Source organism: Falco biarmicus, chromosome W (genome assembly GCF_023638135.1).
Source record: "Falco biarmicus isolate bFalBia1 chromosome W, bFalBia1.pri, whole genome shotgun sequence".
Lineage (NCBI taxonomy): Eukaryota > Metazoa > Chordata > Aves > Falconiformes > Falconidae > Falco > Falco biarmicus.
Window position 1 is genome coordinate 7646470 of NC_079310.1, and position 23370 is coordinate 7669839.

Sequence of the window (23370 nt, forward strand, 5' to 3'; positions counted from 1 at the left end):
CAGGATCTCTGTATTCCCTCAATGCCTCTTTAGTTCTCAGTCAGCTTGACCTCACATTCATTTGAAGCTCCAGTTTACAACTCCCCTAATAGGTTTAAAACCAGCTTTTGTGATCTTTGCCTTTATTTCTTGTTTTTGCTACACTCTGTGTTCTCTCCTTATGAACCTGAACTGCCACCTTTCTCCATGCTGGCTTTAGACAGTAGAGGCAGCGAGCTACATTTAGAGAAGCAGGGTCCCAAGCCCATGTTAATACAAGTTAGGCTTAGTATTCTGTTTCTATTGAGCATTTTCTGTAATACTCTATGGCAGGGGTCCTCAAACTTTTTAACCAGGGGCCCGGCACGTGGATGAAGTGGCAGGCAGTCATCTGCGGCTGGTTGGTTTCCCCCCCCAACCCCCGGCAGGGGGTGGTGGTGGTGGTGGTGGTGTTTGTAAATACCGGGGGCCAGATTGAGGACCCTGGGGGTCCATATCCGGCCCGCGGGCCGTAGTTTGAGAACCTCTGCTCTATGGAGAGATGCATTCGTTCCCCCATGTCCACCCCTTTCCCTGTGACTGCAGAAGGTTGTGCAGAACAAAGCGGTATTGTGTTTCAGGTGTGGAAGAAATTGAATTCATGCAGCTCATGTTTAGAGAAGATTTCACCAGTGACAGCTATTTTGGAGGGAATCTGCATGGAATAATAGCTACAGAAGAGCTTCACTTTGGTGAAGGAATGCACCGGAAAGCCTTCCGAAGTAAAGTGATGCAAGGCCTCGTGCCAGTGTTCAGTCCTGGCCACACCTGTGTTCTCAAAGTGCACAATGCTATCACATATGGGACCAAGAGTAAGGATGACCTAGTTCAAAAGAATTACAAACTAGCGCTGCAGGTAAGTTTCCCCTGTCCTTTGTAAGCAAGAATTGTGGGGAAAAGCTGTCTTGCAAATATTCAAACAGATGATCTGTTAAGTGTTTTTAGTAATATTCCATAGGCATATTTGTTTGCAATATAGGAATGCTATGTCCAAATTACTGCAAGGGAGTATGTGAAGATATATGCAGCTGTCGCGACGGAGGGAAGACACAGTCACTCAATATGAGTGATCAGCAGACTTCATTTATTGTGCCTTACAGCCATCTTTTATACCTTATTATAATTAGCTCATACATATTACAAAAGTTAAGCTCATTATTGGTTAGTTGCCTAAATACCAAGCCCACCCCTAGTTTCTCTTCTGTAGTTATCTGTTCCCACCAGCAACATTCTTTTCCCACCGCGATCTTCCTGTTATTGTGTAACAAGAACAGCCAAGGATAGTGTATTTTTGATTTACTTCAGATAAGCTGAGAGCGATGTGCATTTTTGTCCAGCCAGCTGGACTATGTCTATGTGACCCTTTTCAGCTAGCCAGTTATCCACAATTCCCCCGTTTTTATTTTGGGCGACATAGGCTTGGTTGACCATTTTCAATAACAGCGTTTTAACACGGGAAAATACACAGCCAACTTATAAAATCTCAGTTCAGAAGTATAATTCCTGAAATACTTGAAAAATAAAGTTAGCTTGAAGCTTTAATTTAGATGCTCTTTCTGTTCCAGTGATATAAAAAGTTTAAAAAATTCAAAGGTAATTTTAAAGTTCTGAACATGGACTAATGCAAGCTCAAAACCCGAAAAGAAACCAAACTGATGTTTGACTAGGAATATTTGCAAATATTTTAGTGGAAAATCCCTGACCATTAACAATTTTCTGTCCAAATAACAACTGCCCTTATGCAACCAACCAGTCCATACATTTTCTGAAGAATACCTCATTGATATCAAAGAATTAACAAAGGGAAAAAATTAGTTCTAAGCTATATACATTCATAAGGGGATTTTTCAATAGTTACATACAGATTTACACACTAAGCCATAATGGCTTGTAGGTGATACACACAAGAAGAGTACGTTGCTTATCTGTCTGAATGTCTATGCTAAATTTGACAACTATGCCACAAGCCAAGCCTACATGGGTGCTGTGTGTTATGCACGTTCCTTAACAAACAGAAGTATAATAGACAAATTCCCAAGATCTAGTCCCCAACCTAATTATATTATTTTGTAGCCAATTAAGGAAAATAACACAGATGTGCATATCTACATGTGCACACACCTTTTAGTTCAGAACCGATCTGTGGTAAAAGGCCTTAGCCTTATGGCATCATCGAATCTTAACGAGTACAGTAATTAAAAATGCAGTCTTACTGTAAGTGCGATTTATGCTGACATTCCCTCAAATGCTACACGTGAGAATTTCTCACTCAACTGCCTCAAGTTAAAATAGTAGTATTTGTTAATATGTATTAAAAAATCATTAATTCTCTACAATAGCAGTTGACTTCCATAACACTATGTAAGCAAAAGAGGCTTAAGATGGGTTTTCTGAATACTAACAATTTATTTTAGACTGTCTAAACTCAGGTCTTGAAAGATTTCACTCTGCCAGACGTAGAAACACTGTTGCACTCCAGTTGTGATATCCCTTTTCCCAAGTTGTCACATGCACATCTTGCTCAAGCAACATTATTGTTAAAGTTTCTCTCTGCTACATAAAAGCATATTGCACTTGTAGATATAAAAGACAGCACCCTTACTTAGATTATTACCTTATTACCTCATAACTCTTAGTATACCTTGTATCTCTGATTTCATCACTTCAAAAATTCACCAGAAGCAGATAAAACCACAGCCTCAGACTAAACTACACCTTAACTGCTGATTCAAATAAAGGCATTCTCTTCAGATATGCCTAATGCTTACAAATAATTTTGGCTGGTTTTGATCAAAAAACTATTATTACAATAATGATCAAAAATAATAATCCCGTTTGCAAAATGCCTTTAAGCCAGCCTCCTAGTCCCAACCAATTTCCACATTCAGAATACAGCATAAATACAGAATACAGAATAAATTATCGCCGTCAAGGCAAAAAGGCTTCTTTTTAAACACAGAGATGTTTGCTAGTTCAAGGCAGAAACCCATTTCTTGTAGGTGACATCTGAAGCACTTTTTTTTTTGTTTGTTTGTTTGTTTGTTTGTTTTTGGTGGGTTTGTAATCAAGTCCGTATTTTTCCTTGAGAAGCTTAAGCTGTTCCACTTGTTTCAGGAGTGTTTCCAACTCTGATTTGTCGAATAGGTCCGTATTTCCCAAATATATCATACATTTCCTCCGCTGTGATTTTATACGGCAGGTTCCGAATATAAAGCACCCGATTGACCTCTGGGGGCAGCCAGATGTCAGCTCGCTTGGCCGCTTGCATCGCCATGGCGCCGATCGGAGGCGGGGGGTGCCGCCTTGGAGAGAAACCGCGGCCGGGAAGGGGCCTGCCGGGCTGCGCCGCCGCTCGCCGCTGCCGCGGGGGACCCGGATGCTATGCCATACGCTAATAACCCGGGTAATGCCTTTTTACAATCTATGTCCCGAACGCTCCGCTTTTCTAAAAAGCATATGAGCGAATCGTACGTCGCTTGTCTCTCCATACCTTCGTCAGCGCTGTTGCAGCCTTTGCGAGACTCCGGCGACGCGTGGCCGGCGGGACCCTCTGTAGGTGCTCCCGGGCGCGGGGACTGTGCCCTTCCGCCTCCTGCGCTGCTTTCAGGACCGGTACCCGAATCTCCGTCGAACCGTGGCTCGCAGGTTCAGCCCTCTCTAGGGTCCCTGTTCGGGCGCCATTTGTCGCGACGGAGGGAAGACACAGTCACTCAATATGAGTGATCAGCAGACTTCGTTTATTGTCCCTTACAGTCACCTTTTATGCCTTGTTATAATTAACTCATACATATTACAAAAGTTAAGCTCATTATTGTTAGTTGCCTAAATACCAAGCCCGCCCCTAGTTTCTCTTCTGTAGTTATCTGTTCCCACCTGTAACATTCTTTTCCCACCGCGATCTTCCTGTTATTGTGTAACAAGGACAGCCAAAGACAGTGTATTTTTGCTTTACTTCAGATAAGCTGAGAGATGTGCATTTTTGTCCAGCCAGCTGGACTATGTTTATATGAACTTTTTCAGCTAGCCAGTTATCCACATGCAGCTGAAGCTGAACCCTTGGAAGGCTTTGGGGAAGTACCAGAGTGAGTATATATATAATATATGTAATTTTTTTAATATACATATACATGTATGTATATATATATTGTCTTGTGCCACAGCTGCTCGCTGACTGCTAGAAGAAAATGAAACAGGAATTGTGAGAACAGTGTTACAGCTGGAGTTGTGTCCTAAATAATACTAGGTATCGAGATGGTGAGAGAGATTCCATTTCCATTAGAGAAGGCTAATAAAGAGTAAAGACAGTAAATAGCAGGTAAAAACCTTGTTTTTGATATAAATTTAGAGGAAAATATTAATGTTAGTGAAGTAACATCAGTAGGTGATAATACTAGTATTGTTTAGCAATAGCAGTGTGGGATTAGTCAGGTCTTCCAACTTTCCATTAAAAATGAAATCTTGAGAGAAATCATGATCATTCTGAAGATGGTATGAAGTCACTCCTTTGGCAAGTTTTTTATGTATAGAGAGTCTTATGCCTGAAAGCCCAACTCTGATTCTAGGTTTTCACAAAGACTGGGTTACTTCATTTCAGCAGTTTTCCTTTTCAGGCCAGTAGTTCAATAAGTATTCATCTCTGCCTCTGAGGCTGGAAAGTGGCACCTTAAAGATTTGGTAACAGATCTTTTTCAAATGATTTGTTATTCCAGTGTCAGGCTACTGCATAGAGTTGAATTTGCAGTGAATGGTTGACATTCCATCTGCCTTGTTTCAAGGATAAGACCTACATGCTTGACAGGAGGCTAAATCTCCATCTCTGTTTAGATAACACAAGATCTGCTCAGCTGCACTGATTCCCTGAAGAAAAGGACCACTTAAAGCACAGCTTCTGAAACAATGGCAGTGAAATCTTTTAGGGAAAATATTTGTGCAAGTCAGCTTCTTTTCTACTGCTCTTGATAAAATTTGTGTTTGAGAAATTTCTCTAGGCACAGGATATAACCTCTAGTTTTTGACACAAGAGAGAGACCATGTAGCCTATGCAAACTACAAGTCTGGTGCAAATAACAGGCACATGGAAGGTTCAGATTTGGTGCTTTATTCTAAACAATTGGCCAGAAGACATCAGATAAGAGGAAAAAGAGATGATGTGAGTATGCTTTGGTCTACTTTTTAATTTCAAAATTTTAAGGCTGAATTCCTTTTTCTAGCCATCCCTTGTCAGTCCAAACTTGTATTTAAAAGAAGGTATATTCCTTGCAACATTTTATAAACTAAAGAGAGCAAGAGAGGTCATACACATTTTCCAGTTAGCTTTAAAACTACAGCCTTAGCCTGTCTGCACATGTTTGACCATAACAGAAAGCTGAGGTAATGATAGAGAGCACTGCCCTATAATAGTCAGTGGCCTGGCAGCTAGACATTTATAAAAGGGCAGAGGCGACCGAGAGAGAGAGATTCTGTGGTCTTGAGGTTACTTATGATGCTTCCACAATGGTGTAGTACTAACATTTCTATTAACCAGTGACCCATTTATTTTCCTTTCAATGTGCAGTAATATGAAACTATGGAGCCATATATACTAACAAAAGCTGGTCACTTTAATGATACTGGTCAAGTTAAGATGATATCATACCTTTAGTGACTAGGTTAGAACTAGACAAGTGCCTACAGTTGCAGTGATTGTTCCTTAGAAAGAGAATAACTACTGGGTAAAGGCCATTTGTACCACTTTAACTGCATGTGCTATAACAATAAGGGTAAAATATCACAACAACAAATAAATTAATGCTGTCAATAAAGCTTAATTGTAGACTAGGACTGGAAGACTAATACAGAAGTGCTCTGGTTAGATGTGGTTCTCTGTCTCATGACTAATTCTTCTAGACCTCCTTTCAGTGTGTATAGAGCACATATGTACATTCACAATTCACAATAAGAAAGCAAGTAACCAGAAACCTGTTCCATGGTGATAGTAATTTCCCTAGGAAAGACATTTACCAGCTAGGAGCTCTTGTGAGCTAGCTGGTAAAATACAGTTATATTCTTTTATCAGCTGAAGCTGAATGGCTTTCCAAAATGACCTTATCTCACAGCAGTATTAAATTCCACTCTAATATACACTAATGTCACTTGTTTGCTTACTCTAAGGTCTTAATTTTGAACACTTACATTGTGGTATCAGAGTGCTGTTTAACAAATATGCTGAGCTTTTCCAGTGTAAGAACAAACAGAAGAAGACTGCCTATGGGGTAGAACACTGCTTTCCAGACAGCAGGAACTTTGGTAACCAAGAAGTTCATGTTGCTAGTGAGACAGATACTTCATTCCAGACCATTGTCGTTATCACTTCACATTCAGTCTTTCTCTCTGGGGAGACCATGAGACTCCAATTTTATTTGATATTGGACATGAGTTTTTGGCATAGTGCATCTTTAGACATAAATGGACCTAGCCTGGTTTCCTACAAAAATTTGTAAGTCTTTCTGGCTAAACTAGCTCAATTTCTAAATTCATAAAATAAGACAATTTTTTTCAAGTTTGCAATTTCCTGAAAACTTCATACAGAAATAGCTGAATTTTTCTGATCTGGATCCAGACTCTGCCAAAGTCCAAGAAACCAGATTCTAGATTTTCACTTGAGCCAACTTGTCTTGAGAATCTGATATCTTTCCAGACACTTTCTTGTTTCCTCTTACTTTTTGGTAAAGTAGTTGCTTTGTATTTTCATTATCAAAAGTGTTTTCTAATTTTGGATGCATCAGGTTTTAGAAGTCTAGTCTGAGAAATCCTCCACTTAGACTGGTCTTGGGCAAAGCTCCTTCTGGAGAGGATCAAATTTGCAGGCCTAACAACTCACCAAGACTGAATCAGTCAGCCTGAGCAGTTGAAGCAGTGATATTCCAAGATAAGCAAGCACTCTTTATTATGCAGTTTGGGTTTTGGGATGTAATAGGACAACATCAGAAAGCATGCTTTGAAAAAGTTTACACCTGAATAAATAATACAAAGAAATGAGCACATAGAGGATAATGTGATTATGTTCTAGAGCTGCCTAGAAGTTCCCAATCTTATCCAGATGTCTCCTGGCATTGTTTAGACTGAGTTAATTCATAGATCTTGTTCATTCATGCTCTGAGATCACTGGCCACTTTGCCTGTTTCTTAGTCCTTCATTGACAGAACTGTCTGGATTTTATTGGTTTTTATCCCTTGATTTCAGGATCATTCCTATTTTTCTTGTTCATCGCCCTGCTAATAACATCCCCTATGCGACAGTGGAGGAGGAGCTGGTTGGGGAGTTTGTGAAATACACTGTCAGGGATGGCAAGGAAGTAAATTTCCTGAGAAGAGACTCAGAGGCTGGCCAGAAGTGTTGCACCTTCCAGCACTGGGTGTATGAAAAGACCAATGGGAGCTTGCTTGTCACTGACCTGCAAGGTGAGTTGTCTGAGTAGGGGCAATAAAATGGCATTCCCATGATACAGGCTGGTGACCACTCACAGTCAATCCTCATACCTGTGGAACTTCCAGAGACTTGTTTCTGAGCTATGTTATTCTTGGCTTTCTGTGTCCTATTGGCAATGTTGAATGTGCTCCTTCCATAACCTTGTAATGGGCAAAGTCTTCTCCAGATGTGGACAGTACCACGGCCCAGTGTCTGTTTTAATACAGCATCTTATGCAGATCAGAATGACAGGAGAGAGAGTTAGGTTGATTTTCTAGCCTCTTTTAAGTGCACTCTGTTTATTTGTGTGTGGTGTGCACTATGCTAGGGAACAGAAAGACGTTAATTAATTGCCTACTGTGGCAGAAGGGGCTACCATGTATTAACCTATGCAGTATTATGATGTTTATCTAATCAGCAGAGAAAGGAAATTTTTACCTAGCTTATGTTCTTCTAAGAAGACAGTTTATAAAAGAAAAAAAACAAATCTTACACTCTTAATGAGAGAGTTGTTCTTCTACATATCCCTTTAGTAAATCAGAACACTCAATATGAATCAAATCTGGCTTATTGTCTCACATCCCAGAGGTTAAGGAAATGTCATGTGAATGAAAGACTTCAGTTGTTAATAACAGCCTCATTTTTCACTCTTTCTTGTATCTAAATACTTACCTGCAATCTCTCAACTGTAGAATGCTCCACATTCAGATCCTGGCTAGATTTGAAGAAACATGTTCCTTCAAAATAAAGAATAATGGGGAGGAAATGTCCTCCTTGCATTTACTAAATGCTCCCCTTATGCTCTTGTGGGCGTGACTCCTCTGGTCTGCTTGAAATGCTGTGCCTGTACCCAACATAGTACACACAGATGTATTTGAAACAGGGAAAGACAGACCATTGTTAAAGAAAACAAAACAAAACAAAACAAAAAGTGGCATCTTAGGAAATATCACATATTTTTTAACAAGAGAAGGCAGGAAAATTAGCAACAAGACATCTAAACAAGACCCTCAAAGTAACTTAAAGGGAGAAGAAAGAACAAAATCCTAGCCTGAGGGAAGCACAATGGCAGAAATGGTATCTGAGCCTCTATAATGACTGCTGCTACAAAGGACAATATAACTGCTGCTGTTGAAGAGAAACATCCTTCCTCTCTGATCATGTTCTCATTTGAGTATCTAGGCCGCATTTTTCAGGCATACTAATTGAAATTTCTGAGAGTATTATTCTCTAAGGAAAAAGGACTTGAGACCATCATTTTCCTGTACAGAAAAAATCCCACCCTGCGGGGCTGGATTTTGCCTATAAACAAGTCAGCAAAGGGACGGGTTAAAACCCCCAAGTTTTTGGAAATACTGAATGAGAAAAGGATTTTGGATCTCTCACCCAGAAAGTAAAAATAAGGTTGACTGACTTATTGGTATTTGATTAGCAAAGCAAATATACGATTCCTGCTGATAAACATTGCAGTCCAGGTTTGCAAAGCATCAAACCCACAAAACCCATAAATATACACATCTCAGGGCAGATGCATAAGCAAAGATTTGGTATGTTTCTTAAAATGCTGTCCTCAAAGTGTAACTGCTCCTTCCCCACCACTGACTGTCAAGCACAGTAAACAAGCTATGCTCTTTTTATCACCTTGCTACCTGTAAACCACTAGTATGAGACTGACTTCTAGAAATTGCTAGTGATACAGAGCACAAACATCGTATTTTTTAAAATACTTTAAAATGGTTTTTTTAAATGGTGACAAATAATTAAAATTAAAACCAGGAATCAATAAATGATATTTAATGCCTTTATATATGATGCTTCTGAATCTGAAGATATTTCTAGAAATTCTAGTGTAACATAAGCTCTGTTTCCTTGGTGCCTTGTAGGTGTAGGAATGAAGTTAACTGACATTGGCATAGCAACACTGGCCAAAGGGTGAGTGAAAACTTATTTCTCAATAGCCTCAATAGATTTTGCTTTACACATCAGTCTTCACAGTGTAAATATGTTGGGGGAGGGTGCACTGGAAATTTATTCTTGCTTTAACTTTGGAAGAAAACAGTCCTCATCTGTCTCTTTTAAATTCTTTTTATTCATATTTATGGGAACTCACCTATAAGGAAAACACATTTATTTTGTTCTAAAATGCGACGAGCGAGGGGAAGCACGCGGCCGACTCAATATGAGTGATAGAGCAAGCTTCAATTTATTACGGCGCGATTATGTCTTATATACAGTTCCAGTTAATTATGCCTACAAATCATCTGCTGATTGGCTAAGCTCTAAAGGATTACACTTTCATACGTCCTCCTATTTGTGGTTTCTGCGGATAACTAACTACATATATTTTTTTTTCTCTCTTATCTATGTGAATTCCTCAAAGTTATTTACAAGGTCAGCATAACCTTATCTCTCTTCCCTTATTAGCAAGCCTGGTAATTTTCCATTTTTAGCAAGCCTGGTAATTTTCCATTTCTAGCAAGTCTGGTAATTTCTCGCTGCGGCCTAGCTTGGTTCACTCCAGACTTATGTCAAAAAGCTGTATCACACAGTCCTTCTATGGAACCGTGGCCGTTCTCTTTCATCCATTCTGCAACACTAAAAGGATGGGGCTATGCTGTAGATTGGGATTTGCTTTTCCTTCATGCCTCCCTTAAACAGGCTTATTCAAAGGGCATTTCATGAGTGAAATCAAGGTGTCTGGGGACTTACAAACAAGTAAGGCACTTTACTTGGTGGTATATTAGCTGGAGGAAGGTAGGGCTGAAAGTGCAGGGCCAACACTCGCTACAGCCTGAGGTACAGTGAAAAACCTGGTGTTTGTGCTGTCCAGAGCTTCTGACCATGGAGGAAGTATCTCAAACACAGCATGCTGTTGAAGGCAGAGCTCCATCTGGGCTTGCACTCACTAGTACCTGCCCCAGCAAATGCAAATATAAATGCTTATACCTATCTAGCCCTACTACTAGATCCTGCTACCAGTATCGGAGGTGACCCTTCTCCCCTCCTACTCTTCCCTTGGAAGAAGAGATGGTATCTACCACAGTACTGTGGGAACTAGGGAAGGAGATGCCCTGGAATGGGCCAAAGTTTTTATTGCCCTTTTTGCAAAGAATTTAAAGGGATGGTGCAGGGACTGCATGAGAGAACACAGCTTAAATCCTTCTTGCAGCCAGCAAAAGTGCCAAAGCTTTAGAATATGCATTTATGCCACAAGCTTTTATAAAGACTCTTCTGTCAGTTTAGAACTCTATGAGTCAGTTTTTTCCTCCTATAGCAGGCAGCAACCTTAAGCTTTTCTTGAGCTGGATGTTCTTGTCAGCTGCATGGGTGGAGGGAAGATGTCTATTCAGCTTTGTATAGGCCACAGCTGATAGAAAAGGAAATGTGTTAAGGGATTTGATGGTATCTCTTTCCCTTCTTTCTCAGAAGCAGTAATTCTGAACTATAACAAAAGATCTGTTCATAGAGAAGCCTGTTTCCTAATAGCTTTGCAATGGCTTCAGGTCTTTTGGGGAGTCTTAAGCATGCCTGTTAAAGATATAGGCCTTTAGTGTTCTAACTTTCTTCCATTTCTCTTAAGTTTCTGTTAAAGCTTCTAGTTATTCCACAGGCCAAAAGAGCCATGGATAGGAATAGCGGGTATAGGCAGTCATTCAGATCAGGTGGCTGCTGGAAAGGGAATGGGTGTAAATGCCTGTGACCAATGCTTTAAACTAATATTTTCCTTTGCAAAACTGACCAGAAAAAGCAGAGCCAATCACATGTATTTAGTCTTTATATTAAACTGGAGCTTGTCTATATACCCATGGTACAGAAAAAAACCCTCACAGTATCTTTTAAATTATTAAAAAATTGACCCCAGAATGTTCTGGGAAAATCCTGATTGGATGCAGGCTGGCATCCATTCAAAACTTACGTTGATTTACTCTTTTCGCTGTGTATCCAAAATGAAATCAGTTGAAATGAAGTTACATCATCCTGTTATAAAACAAAGGAGTCATAAAAATTTTATTTAGGCAATACTGTTCACTGGAATCAGAAGATTTATAGAAGAGCTTTAATGTATGCTGTTGTCCAGCTTACTATGGCAAATTACACTTGTAAAAACACATTGGAATAGGGAAGAGGATGGTGAAGTGAGAAAATGAATATACAACACAAGCTGTAGTAAGGATCACCTCAGTTATATAAAGGAATATAATTTCTCTTCATGAACAATCTCTTAAAAATGTTGAGTATCACTTTGTGTGTCATTGGGCTAATGATATTGCTACAAGACAACTTCTTGGTTCTGTATTTTTCTTCCATGCTTCTTTCCCAGAAAGGACAGCTCTGCATTAGTATCTACAGTTTGATTTTTAATTCCATGAGCCTGGGTGGGAAAAACAAAAAAGTACACAGAATTTGTCTATATTACTGGCTATTGCTACTTTTGGTAGTGTGCAGCCATGCTCATGAGAGATTGTCTATCTCGCATGTTGGGGAGAACATACATAGTTCTACTTAACTGAAACATATAGTATGATATGGTTTTAACTGTACTGTTAGAGCAGATAGAAAGCTGATTTTTTGGTATAATTGCTTGTAGAAATTACCAGTTTCTTCAACCACTCTTTGCAGAGGTAATGATCTCACTAGTCACACACACACACTAGTCACAGACAGCTCCTCTGCCTCCAATTCTTCTAAGCCTGGGCCAATCATATCAAGGCAAACCAAAAATATCCTTGGTAAATCCTGTGATCCTTGATGAATGGGAGAACATTCATATTGTTCCTGGATGGAATGTACATTAAATACAATACTAATTTCACTCTAAGATTAAACCTGTGATCAGGGGAGAAAAAAAATGGGGAAAAAAAAATCCATCTCCCCCACCCCTGCCATGCTCATAGTATAGTCAAGCTTTCAAATAATCTAATGTCATAGTAAAACTGTTATGGATGATTTTGCAAAAGCCAATATAGCAACTGTCATAAATTATTCATGGCCATTATTTGTCCTCCAGTGTTTCTTGTAAACCAAGTACAATAAACAGCATATATTAAAATTGGTACCTATATTCAGCATGGCTTATTGCTGTTAATGATTTTTTTGGGGGTCCCGACTCATATTCCAAGTCTGAGCTACCATTTGTGGATGAGCATTTATGTATCCTTTGTCTTCATCTTTCCCCTCCTTCCTATAGAAGCTGTGCAGTGATTGATGTTTTCAACAACTAACAATCTTCAAAGTAATTTTGATCTTTTATCCTTTTTATGTCTGTTTTACCAGTGAATTGGAAACAAACGAACCCGAAGCAAAGGGTAATTTATTCAGTGCACTGAAGTAGCTGCACTAGAGCAATTTATGTCAGTAGAGGGCAAAGGCGAACTAGAAACCGAAAAGCCTGGAAAGTATTTTTGCTGTAGCCACTGGGGCGCATCAGAGTCAGGCAATCAATCCTTTAAATAAGCTATTTAGTAGATTCTTTGGGGAGCATAAACAAAAATAATGCAACACAGTAACTCGCTTCTTGTTGGGGAGAAGGGTTTGCCGGAGTCAAGAAATCGCTCAATATGAGTTATGCATCTTGCTCAACTTTATTAGTTTCTAATGCTACTTATATAGACTCGATACACATGCATATTCGTAAAGCAAAAATATAATTGGTTATTAGCCTCTAAGCGCGTGCGGTTCTCACACCCCTAATTATCATGACTAAAATAAGCATTCTATCAGGTGGATGGTCCTTCCCATACGCCTGAAGCCATATTTTTATACAGAACATTCAAACCAGGAACTGCAGCTGTTTGCTTCCCTCATGCTGTTTGGTGATGTATAACAACAGGTGGTCCCTCTCTACCCTCCCTAAGGGAGAGATAGTTTAAGGTAAACAACACCTTAGACAACCGTTTAGTTACGTCTCTGTCCTGCGATACTTTCTGTCTCTGAAGATAATCCTTCAGGGTACAGTTTGCCCTTTCAACAACTGCTTTCAGTTCTAAGGTTTGAAGGCTGTCCTGTGGTTCACCAGTGATCACTTGTTTCTGCCACTGATTATCGGATTGCCAAACACATACAGCCTTCTTCATCTTTCGTCCTGCATCTGTAAACACCGTTGGCCCGAATGTCAATGATGGAAACACTGCCCAAGGAAATTCGTCTGAGCTAGCAGTGAGACCTAAAATAAAATACACTGAAAACCAGTTAAAGAGAGAGAATCTCATCTCTAATGATGATGAAGAAAATGGTTCCTCAAGACCAGCTGTATTTCCCCAAGTCTGTCGAGGCTATGCTGACTGTCCCTTCAGAAGCATCAGAGAAATGAGTTCTAGCATTATCTTTGATTCAAAAGAGTATGAAGGTCATCAGAAGAATGCAGAAATAGACCTAAGGGAAAATGCAGCAGCTCAGGAACACAGAACTTCTTGCAGTGAGTTGGAAGATTGTGTCAGACAATTAATTTCTCAAAGAGATGAAGACAGCTCAGAACGCAGTGGAGAATGTTTTACAGCTGTGCCTGCAGATTTTGCTGGTGTAGAAAAAGACCAGTCTTCAAGTGTGGAGAGTTGGAAGACTGGCCTATGCAGTGGGGGTTATAGGCCTGAAATGCAGAGGAGCAGTGGTGTAGTAAAGAATACACACTTCTGTTTCCAAGGAGGGGAACAATTAAGGGAGGAAGAGCTTTGTTCTTTCTGGTCCTGTGAAAAACTAGAAATGACTGGTGAAGAGGAGAATGATCCAGTTAATGTTGTCATGGATAAAGGATTTTTTCTGTCTGATCAAAATGACTGTAAGGGTGACTCCAGTGTGAATGAAGACCTGAATATGAAGGGGAGACTACTTAATGAGTTTCATGCTGACCAAGGACTTGCTCAAGCAATTACTCGTCAGGATTTGCACGTTGGCCCGTCAACTGGTCTTTTTGAGCATAATGGTCTCACAATCCACTGATAATGTTCTAACATCTTCCAGAGAGGTCCTTTTGGCCGGTTGTTGTGTACAACACCTGTATAGCCCATCAAGGCTTCCTGTATGGCTGTTGAATGTCTCAGGAGCCACTCATAATCATCACCACGGACTGGAATACTGATATCTGCCGGTTCAGTCCCATCAATTTCAACAATCCTGTCTCTTCCTTTTCTCACCAAGGCCACTACTGCTTCAGGATGACTTAAAATGCGATGTCTGGGTTGCAATGGCAAAAACAACCACTCTAAAACGATCGCCGTATTTTCCCCCTTTTTCTTTTGCCATTGCAAAATAAGGGCAAAAGTTGAAGTGGCAACATTACAAACCAAAAAAGATAACGGATGATTTGCCATTCAGTGACCACACCAGCTAGTCTGAATCATGCGGGACACAACTTTCAGGGCAGCCCTCTGTTCTGGTGAACAAGTTCGAGGACTGTTGGCTTCGGTGCCATGCAACCAGGATTGGAACGGTTGCAAATCATCGTTAGTGAGTCTCTTTGTGTGTCATCAGGGTGTAAGGGAATCATGAAAAAGACAGAACAGTCTTTCAAGTCTATCACAACAATTTGTCAATTCTGAGGGATCATCATAAAAGGTGGAAGAGCAGGTTGCAACACTCCCATCGCTAAAATATGATCATTAACCTTCCATAGATCATGTCCCAGTTATGTGCATCACGATTATTAATCAGTACTGGACAAGCTAACGAGCTGGTCACCTGCCAATCACCCTCCAAAATAGCATCACGAATAACACCAGACCAACGCTGTAGAACTGGATCTTTTCTCGAGTTCAGCATCGGTGGGGTGGTTGGGCTAACTGGAGGAATTACAGGTATTGAAGTAATAGGCAGGTTCATTTTAACTCGCTTTACCAGGTTTCTTAATTTATCTATTACCTCCTGTAAGGATTTCTCTGTATTGTTATCACAAAGCTTCTCCCCGCCTTCTTCCTCAAACTCGTCAGATGATGTTTCAAGACGTCGGACGGCGCTTTTGCCCGCCCTGACGTGATTGGTGCAGCAGGACTCGCTGCCCCGCCCTCCTGGGGAGGCTCAGCCGCCTCTTCCGGGTTCGGCTCAGTTACAGTAGGCTTCCGAGGAGTAACTTTCGGTTTGTCCGCTGTCTTATCTAAAAGCTCCTGCACTGTTGAACACGCAGGGGCGGACGTACCCTTCATAGGACGAGTATGCCCAACTCCGAAAAGTGTAGCCAAGAGAGAAGGCTTAGGTGAATCACCCTTCTGCTCCACCGGCTTTTCTACCACATCTCTCCCCAACGCTTCTATGGCTGCCGCCGCTACTTTTTTTTTTTTTTTCGCTTTCATAGTTTCCAGAGTGTTAACTATTGACCGCCACCCCAGAGGCAATTTCCCACTTCTCTCCATTCCGCAATACTAAACAATAACGCGGGCTCGGGGATATTTTTTTTTTTTTTTTTTTTTTTCCCCGTGCCCAGCGAACTAAGGTCTCCACTTCTGTCTCTTTAACGCCCTCCCCTCTCCTAAGGAGAATGCCAGTTAACAGTTTAATTGCCGCGTCTAATTCCATCGCGGTCTTCTCAGAGTTCCCCCCTCTCACAGAAAGGATATCAGCGCGGAGAAGCCCTGCCGCGATTTACTCGTCGCGGCCTTCCGTAGTGCCCCCTCCCCCCCCTCTCACAGAGAGAAATTTAGCGTAGAGCCCTGCCGCGATTTACTCCACGCGGTGTTACCACCGGCGGGGGTGCGATCTGCAGCTCTACACCGAACTCTGGACTCCGCTTTTCGCCAGCAGCTGTGGGGATCCGTGGCGGTGGGTGGGCGGGCGAGCGGGGGGAGCCGCGGGGCACGGCACGGCACGGCACGCTGGCGGGGCGCGGGGAACTGTGCTGGTGTAAGAAGCAATCTGGCTAGCAAAGTACAGTCACTGGGTGTCATGATTTCAGAGTCAAACAAGTAATTCAGCAGGTGCTTGACTGGTTCTGATTGCAAACCATATTGTGTAACAGTTTGTCGCAGCTGCTGCATAAACTTCCAATCAAAAGGTTTCCACGCTGCGGCTGCTGTACCGTCTGGTAACGTGGTGGTCTGCACCAGACATGCAACAGCAGAGGCAGCCTGCCACTCTCCCTCCAATATAGCGTCTCGTATAACCCCAGACCAACGACTTTGGGAAGCGACAGGCTGGAGGATAATGCCTTCCTGGGTCAGGACTTGAACATCACGACCGCCAGTAGGCAGGTGGCATTCGTTCAGTTGCTGCTGCAAGCAGTTTAGGGTCCGGTCGGAGGGTTTCGTTTGGGGACGGGGGATCGGGGCAGGTGCAGCTGGGGTGGGCTCATTTTCTCTATCAGACTCTGCGCTCTCATTCAGAGGCGCGCTCGGACCCGCACTTGTACCCTCTTCCTCATCTAACAGGGGGGGCAGCTCTCAGTAGCTTTCAGGGCGGCGTGGACCACCCGTTGCGGTGGCACCCTCCGGTATCGGTGTCGGGTGTAATAGCTCTGTCGCAGAGTTTTTAATAAGCACAATTATGCCTTTTGCAGATGGAACGCCTAGACCAAATAATCGGGTAGACTCCAACTCAGTTTCCCGACCGAGGAGGTCTGAGGCAGCCATAGCCATTTTTTTCTCCGCAACCATTGATCGTAAATGGTTTATGACCTCCCGCCAGGCTGATCCCAAGTTCTTGGCCGACTTGCTGTCGCTAAGGATCTCATCCCAAAGGGAATCCCCAACCTTTCGCCACTCAGTCACACTAAACATCAGTTGCGGGTCTTTTAAGTGTCCTTTTTCCTTCGCCCACCTACAGAGCTCATGGAGCTTCTTTGTGCTCATGCTAGCCTCTCGCTTAGCAAGAATATCAGTTAATAGCGTGAGTGCCGCCTCCCTTTCCATTATCGAGGGAAAAACGGTCTTACTGGTGCAGGTCCATGCAGGAGCGTTCACTGCCGGATTCAGACGTCTTTACTCCTTACGGACACCTTCCTGCTCGAACTCCTCTCAGTGACTCTCAATTTGCAAAGCCCACCGTCACAATGCAAAGGCAGTTTTTCCAGCTTTACCGTTGTTCGGGCGCCAATTGTTGGGGAGAAGGGTTCGCCGGAGTCAAGAAGACGCTCAATATGAGTTATGCATCTTGCTCAACTTTATTAGTTTCTAACACTACTTATATAGACTCGATACACATGCATATTCGTAAAGCAAAAATATAATTGGTTATTAGCCTCTAAGCACGTGCGGTTCTCACGCCCCTAATTATCATGACTAAAATAAGCATTCTATCCATGTAGCTATTTGCATTACTATGCTTCAGCCTTGCAGTTTGCTACTCCCTATATTCCCATACCGCTCCCTCTCTCTCTTGGCCTTGCACCTGCTTTCCCAGCAGCTGTAGCTTGTTACAGCCACGGCCTGTTGGCACAACATAATTACTTGGTCTCAGGATTCAAGAATAGCTCAAGGCTACCTTTCTTGTTAACTTCAGCACAGCAACTTCAGCACAATTCTAATTACAGGCCTATTCTAATACCAGGCCTGGATTGTGCAGATCTTCAGAGATTCTAAGGCTACTCTTCTGCAGCCATTCTTCTACAGCTTCTAAGTGCAAACAGTGAGCCAGTTTAGAAGCGGTGCACAAGTGCCCAGGTATTTATGCAAGAATGGTAAACACAAAGATGAAGGAATCAGAAACGCTGTGACCCACCGTCATGGTGGTGAACAGGAGTGCTGTTTGCCAAACGTGGAGCTGAAAGTCTGTCTGGTTTCAGGGCATTGAGAAATCTAGTTTTACTCAACATGGCAACAAGAGGCATCGGGGAGTTTAGGGCTGGGGACAAATGCAGCATTCCCCCTTCAGATTTAAGGAAGATTGGTTTGGGCCAAGTCCCAGTTGTCGTTTGGCAGATAGAATTCTGTCTTGGTTTTATTTACCAGTTATCTAGTCAGTGAATTAGTAGTGCATGCTGTGCAAAATAAACGGTTTATATTTTTCAAGGCTTGGAATGGTCAATAGTTTGGTATTACTGAACACAAAACATATGAGAGTGATACAGACTGTAAAATTTAGAAACCAATCATAATGGAGACCTTCCCTCAGTTACACGTACCAGAAGCTATAACAGCACCAAATGGTTTGAATTAAGCTCAGATGTCCTGCCAAATTACACCATAGCTGTGGTCATTAGGTCTGTCCAGAACAAATGATGCAGTCTGGAAGCACACAAGGGGAGCTCTGTGGAAGCAGTGATGAACAAACAGCAAACAGCTGGGAGAACTCTGATGCAAAATTTTGGTCTCACATCTGTAGATTAGTTTTCCTATGGCCCACTATAAGACCTGGGGCTGTCTGCACAGTGCAGACCCAAACTAGGCTCATTCATGCTTCTCAACTTCCAAAATTGACAAGGAGTGTCACCTAGGCCACATCTGTAGCCACAAGATCAAATGCAAACCTATTATTTTAAGAGAAGGGAAAGGTGTCTTGATTTAGGAACAAAGCTAGTAAAATATAAATAAATCACGTTTTTAATGTAAATGTTCTGTCTCCTGTTCACAAGAAATTTATGCTCTTATTTTTACTGCAAACATATCTGGCATTTGGTGAATTCTAAAGCTACAGTTAGCAGAGCATTCAATTATTCATTTAAAGTGGCTCTTACTCGTAGTATCATCTGAGCAAATGCTACTGTTTCTGCTCTTTGTTCAGATGTTCCTTCAAAGACATACAGTAAGTGACAAATATCAAATACAGATAGGAAAGCCTTTTAGACAGTCTTTTATTTACTTCATGAGAAAAGTGGATTTTTTTTATTCAACTTTTTCATTCCAAGATTATTTCCACAAAGAAATGAGTATTATCAGACTTTTATAGCATGAGAAAAAGACACGAAATTTTCTTTAGCTGCAACAAAATGGCTACCTAGGGAGAAAAAGAGAACGAGAGCAAGAGAAAGAATGTGCGGTCATTTTGCAGCCACGAATTAAAATAGTCAGCATTCAGTGCAGTGAAACTTCTCACCTAATTGATAGTCCTGGAGGTTACTTATCATTAATATTTCTGCCAGAACACACTCACCCAATGTGCAGGAGAAAAGCCTCTCAATCAGTGTTGCAGCAGAAATGGAGAAGTTCAGACACCAGAGTAAGCAGATGCTACTTCAAGGCTGTCTGCACCTATCTCCTCAGACATCAGCAGCTGCATCTGTGTTACACACACTGCTGCAGCAGTGATGCACCGTGACAGTGGAAAGTGCTGCAAAAACAGCTGTTGCTGCCACCGGCATTCACTGGGAAATTCCAATGGTTAAGTGAATAGTCATGATAAATTAATAAAAATATTTCAGTAGAAGTTAATGCTCTTTCCTGGCAGTGCATTACTCTGCTTTAACTAGTTTCTGGAGTCAGGATCAATGCTTGATATAGAGATTTTCTTGCTGAGGACAGGCATGTTTGCTTGTGGAACATGTTCTGCCAATGTGTCTGGAGCATACATCCATTGGCTCTGGTAAAGGAGCTCAAGTCTATTGTTTCTCCAAAGGAGTGAGAGAACAGTTCATTATCTTACTGAGCTTCAGGGTATAGTCCTGAAGTAACAATGGCACTCCTCATAAACTTCCTTTGGGTAAAGAAGCACATAACTTACTTGGAAAGGAGAGGAAAAAAATTCTTAACCCTTTGAGGTTCATCTGGCTGTTTATAGCAAGCTAGCTGAATGGTTTCTCTAGAGCAGAGCAGGTTTATTACCTATTTAACTTAGAGGGTAACCTTGTCTGGTATGAACAGCTTCACATGACGAATAATAAAATACCTTTGGAGATTTATTTCCTTGAAATACATAATTAACATTCAAAAACTCTGACTTCAAAGAAGAATCTGAAAATAAAATATTGGTATGAGAAGATAAAAAGGACTGCTAAATACTTATGATGTAAAAGTTGAACTCCAAAGTAGTTTTCCTTATTGAAGTTAACCAACAGCAATAATTTCATTCCTTAGAAGACTAAGGTCTGCTGTTCACCTTGCACTTATCTGCAGAGCTTCATCATCATGGCTGCAATAGCTTGCCTGAAATCATTTGGGATCCATCCTCCATGGGTAGGCAATTATGACAGTGTTTAAAAGCAGCAGCAAAATGTATAGATGACTTTTTTTGGCTGTAAGGAGGACTAACAATGTATGTTACCATTTTGGTATGTGCCTGAATAAGCAATAAATATTACCTTTTAGATATATTAGAGAAACTTTCAGATTCGCATTATCTACCAAAGAGATTTCTTTCTCCTAGGGTGGAATTACTGATACTAGGAAAGCAGTCAGCCTGAGGTTTCAACTTTTCTATTTCTTCTCTGTAGAGGAACACTAGAGATGCAAAATAGGACAGTTAGATATAAATGGGGGCAGATATTTTCCCTTTTGTTGCAAGGATTTTGTTATATTTTCACCACTGGCACCATTCTTTTGTAGAAGAAAATTTGGCAAACCATGTTGCAATAAAGATGCTTATCTGTTAGAATTGAGTTTCACCTTCTCAGAGCAACAGTGTTTTTCTTTAGCACTGTGCAATCTGCATGAGGAAAGATGTTCCCTGGAATGCTGTGCAACGAACGTGTGTTAATTTCACTGCTAACTCTTGTTTGTTTTTCATGCAGTGATAACTCACAGTTCACATCTGAGGACATTGTATGTCCAGTGAACCAAGAGAATAAGGTAGAACATGCACTTATCAAGGTTACCGAAAAAGGAGAGGAGCACCCTGGCCTTTCTTCTCACTCTTCCATCCTAGTAATCTGACCAAAAATTACTTCTTTAAAAAGCAGGTGCAGCTTTTGAAAAAAGCTGTTGCAGCTTAAAAAGCAAGCACCAGAAGGAATGTCAGCAACCAGTGGCATGGTGAGAAGAAGAGGGATGTACATGCTCTGCCTATTCCCTGGCTTTGCTAGCCCACTGAAGAAGGGGGAGGTAGCAGTGGGAGATATGGTGGTGGCTTGGGAGCTGTGAAGGCTGGGTGAGACTGCCTTCCTCAGGAATGGTCCTTACATCTTCTTCCCCAAGAGGCTTGGTTCCTTGAGATGTTGTAAGCCTGAGGGAGGGAGGAGTGTAGCACAGAAGTTTGCTTCTCTGTATGTGTTTGGATGAAAACCCCTTCTGGTTTTGACAACACCTCATGTGGCAACCTTGACTCTTCATGGTAAAGAACTGCTTATAGAGAATGAAGTAGAGTGGATTTAGTTCATGTATTATTGAGACAAAATGAGCCAGCAGGCAATTATATTCCCAACTAAATGAAATGAAAAATAGTAGCCAGGACACAGACCACAGAACTATGCCTCTTTAACCCTTTTCCCTCTTCTATCACTACTTATTACCTGGTTTCCTAGACCTCTGAATGGCTCAGTTTGATTTTCTGTGACAGTTAGTGCTTCTCAAAACAACATGGATAGAAGAGACTTGCCTAATGTTTTCAAATTGCTTAGGAGTCAACAGTCATACTCTGCCTCCCTATGCTGACAATGAATCTTGAAATTGCATTTGGCTTTTTTTTTTTCTTTGTTGCTACAGATACAAAGGTTTTAAAGGCAACTGCTCAATATCCTTCACTGAGCAGTTCAGAGCCCTCCACCAGTGCAATAAGTACTGTGAGATGCTGGGGCTGAAATGTCTCCGAACCACTCATCAAAAACAGAAGAAAGCAACATCCATGAAAAGCAAAAATCCACCAAACTCATCAACTGTAAAGAAAACAGTGCCCAAGAAGGCAAGAGAACCTAGAGACTTCATTTCTTCAGAGTACTGAGTTGCACTGTCCATCTTGTGGAAACTCTCAAGGACATGTAGTAGTGATAGGCACCAGCGACCTGGTGAGGAGATAACTTTAGTCTTTTGCCTTATGACATTATTTTGAAGTCATCCTGATGCTGATGTCAGCAACAAAAAAAGGGAGCTGATTCTATGGTCTTGGTACCTGAGATTTAACACTGGGACAAGGTTTTGAAGACAAAGCCAACCATCTGCCTGGATTATCTTACAACCTTTCTATATACCGGTATCTGCACATTTTGAGTCATGGACATTGAGTACCCCACAGGTCACTGGAGAACATCATCCCTTCTATGTTTCTGTGCCTGTGACCCTGTGGGTTCAGCTGCTACGTAAACATCAATATATTTAAGATGCCACTTACTAAAAATTTTGCAGTGTTCTTGCTCAAGCTGCTATAGAAAAATTGTTTTCTTTCCCAGATTTTTGCGTATTGTGATCCTACTATAATCCTAATCTTGTGGTTTTTTTCTCCCACTTACATGTCTTTTAATACAGGACAAGACCATTCATGATTGGACATATCTATCTTCTGCCCCCCACAAAATTAGCTAGCATCTTTTAAGGTCTTCACAAAAGGATGCCATCAGCTTAAAGATGGGCAACTTGTGTGATTCTTGCTTTCCTTGCTTTCCACACAAGCTTCCTTGAATCTACAGTTAACCCCATGGCATGGTACTGTTGTGCTTGCACCAATCCTATTGCAGTATAAAGGTTTGGAGTTTGCATGTTGCCAAACAGCTATCATCTGAAATAAGCCATTACATACAGAGGGTATTTCAGTACATTGCAGCAATTTCAACTAGAATAAGTACAATGACTTGTCTGTGTAGCATAGCTTTGTTTTTTGAAGGAACATGACAGGTGCCCTGGGCCAGTACCTGTCTACTGGAGTCCTGATTTATCCAAAATGGCTAGGCAGGGCAAAAATTGAAAAAAGATACTGTCCTCTATTAAACTTAAGTGTAGCTTATGTGGAAATTTGCAGCCCGAGAAGGGAACTAGGCATGTCAGAGGGCTGCAACAAGTTTACTGGAGATGGTAGTTGAAAACCCAACCTGCAGTGCATAACACAGCATACAGACACTGAACATTGTTGACTTCTTATCCCTGTGTGATTACTAAATAACAGGTAGTGCCAGAAACCAGTACC

The 23370-nt window shown here is 41.4% G+C and overlaps 1 protein-coding gene across 1 annotated transcript; it reads left to right on the plus strand.

The window, feature by feature from the left end:
• Positions 1-520: 520 nt before the first annotated feature.
• On the plus strand, positions 521-22380 carry LOC130142127 (alpha-protein kinase 2-like). The gene is made up of 5 exons (XM_056323568.1): positions 521-874; positions 4039-4100; positions 7240-7457; positions 9348-9396; positions 21960-22380. The coding sequence occupies exons 1-5, from the start codon at positions 521-523 to the stop codon at positions 22192-22194; spliced, it is 918 nt and encodes a 305-aa protein (XP_056179543.1). The 3' UTR covers positions 22195-22380.
• The last annotated feature ends 990 nt before the right edge of the window (positions 22381-23370 follow it).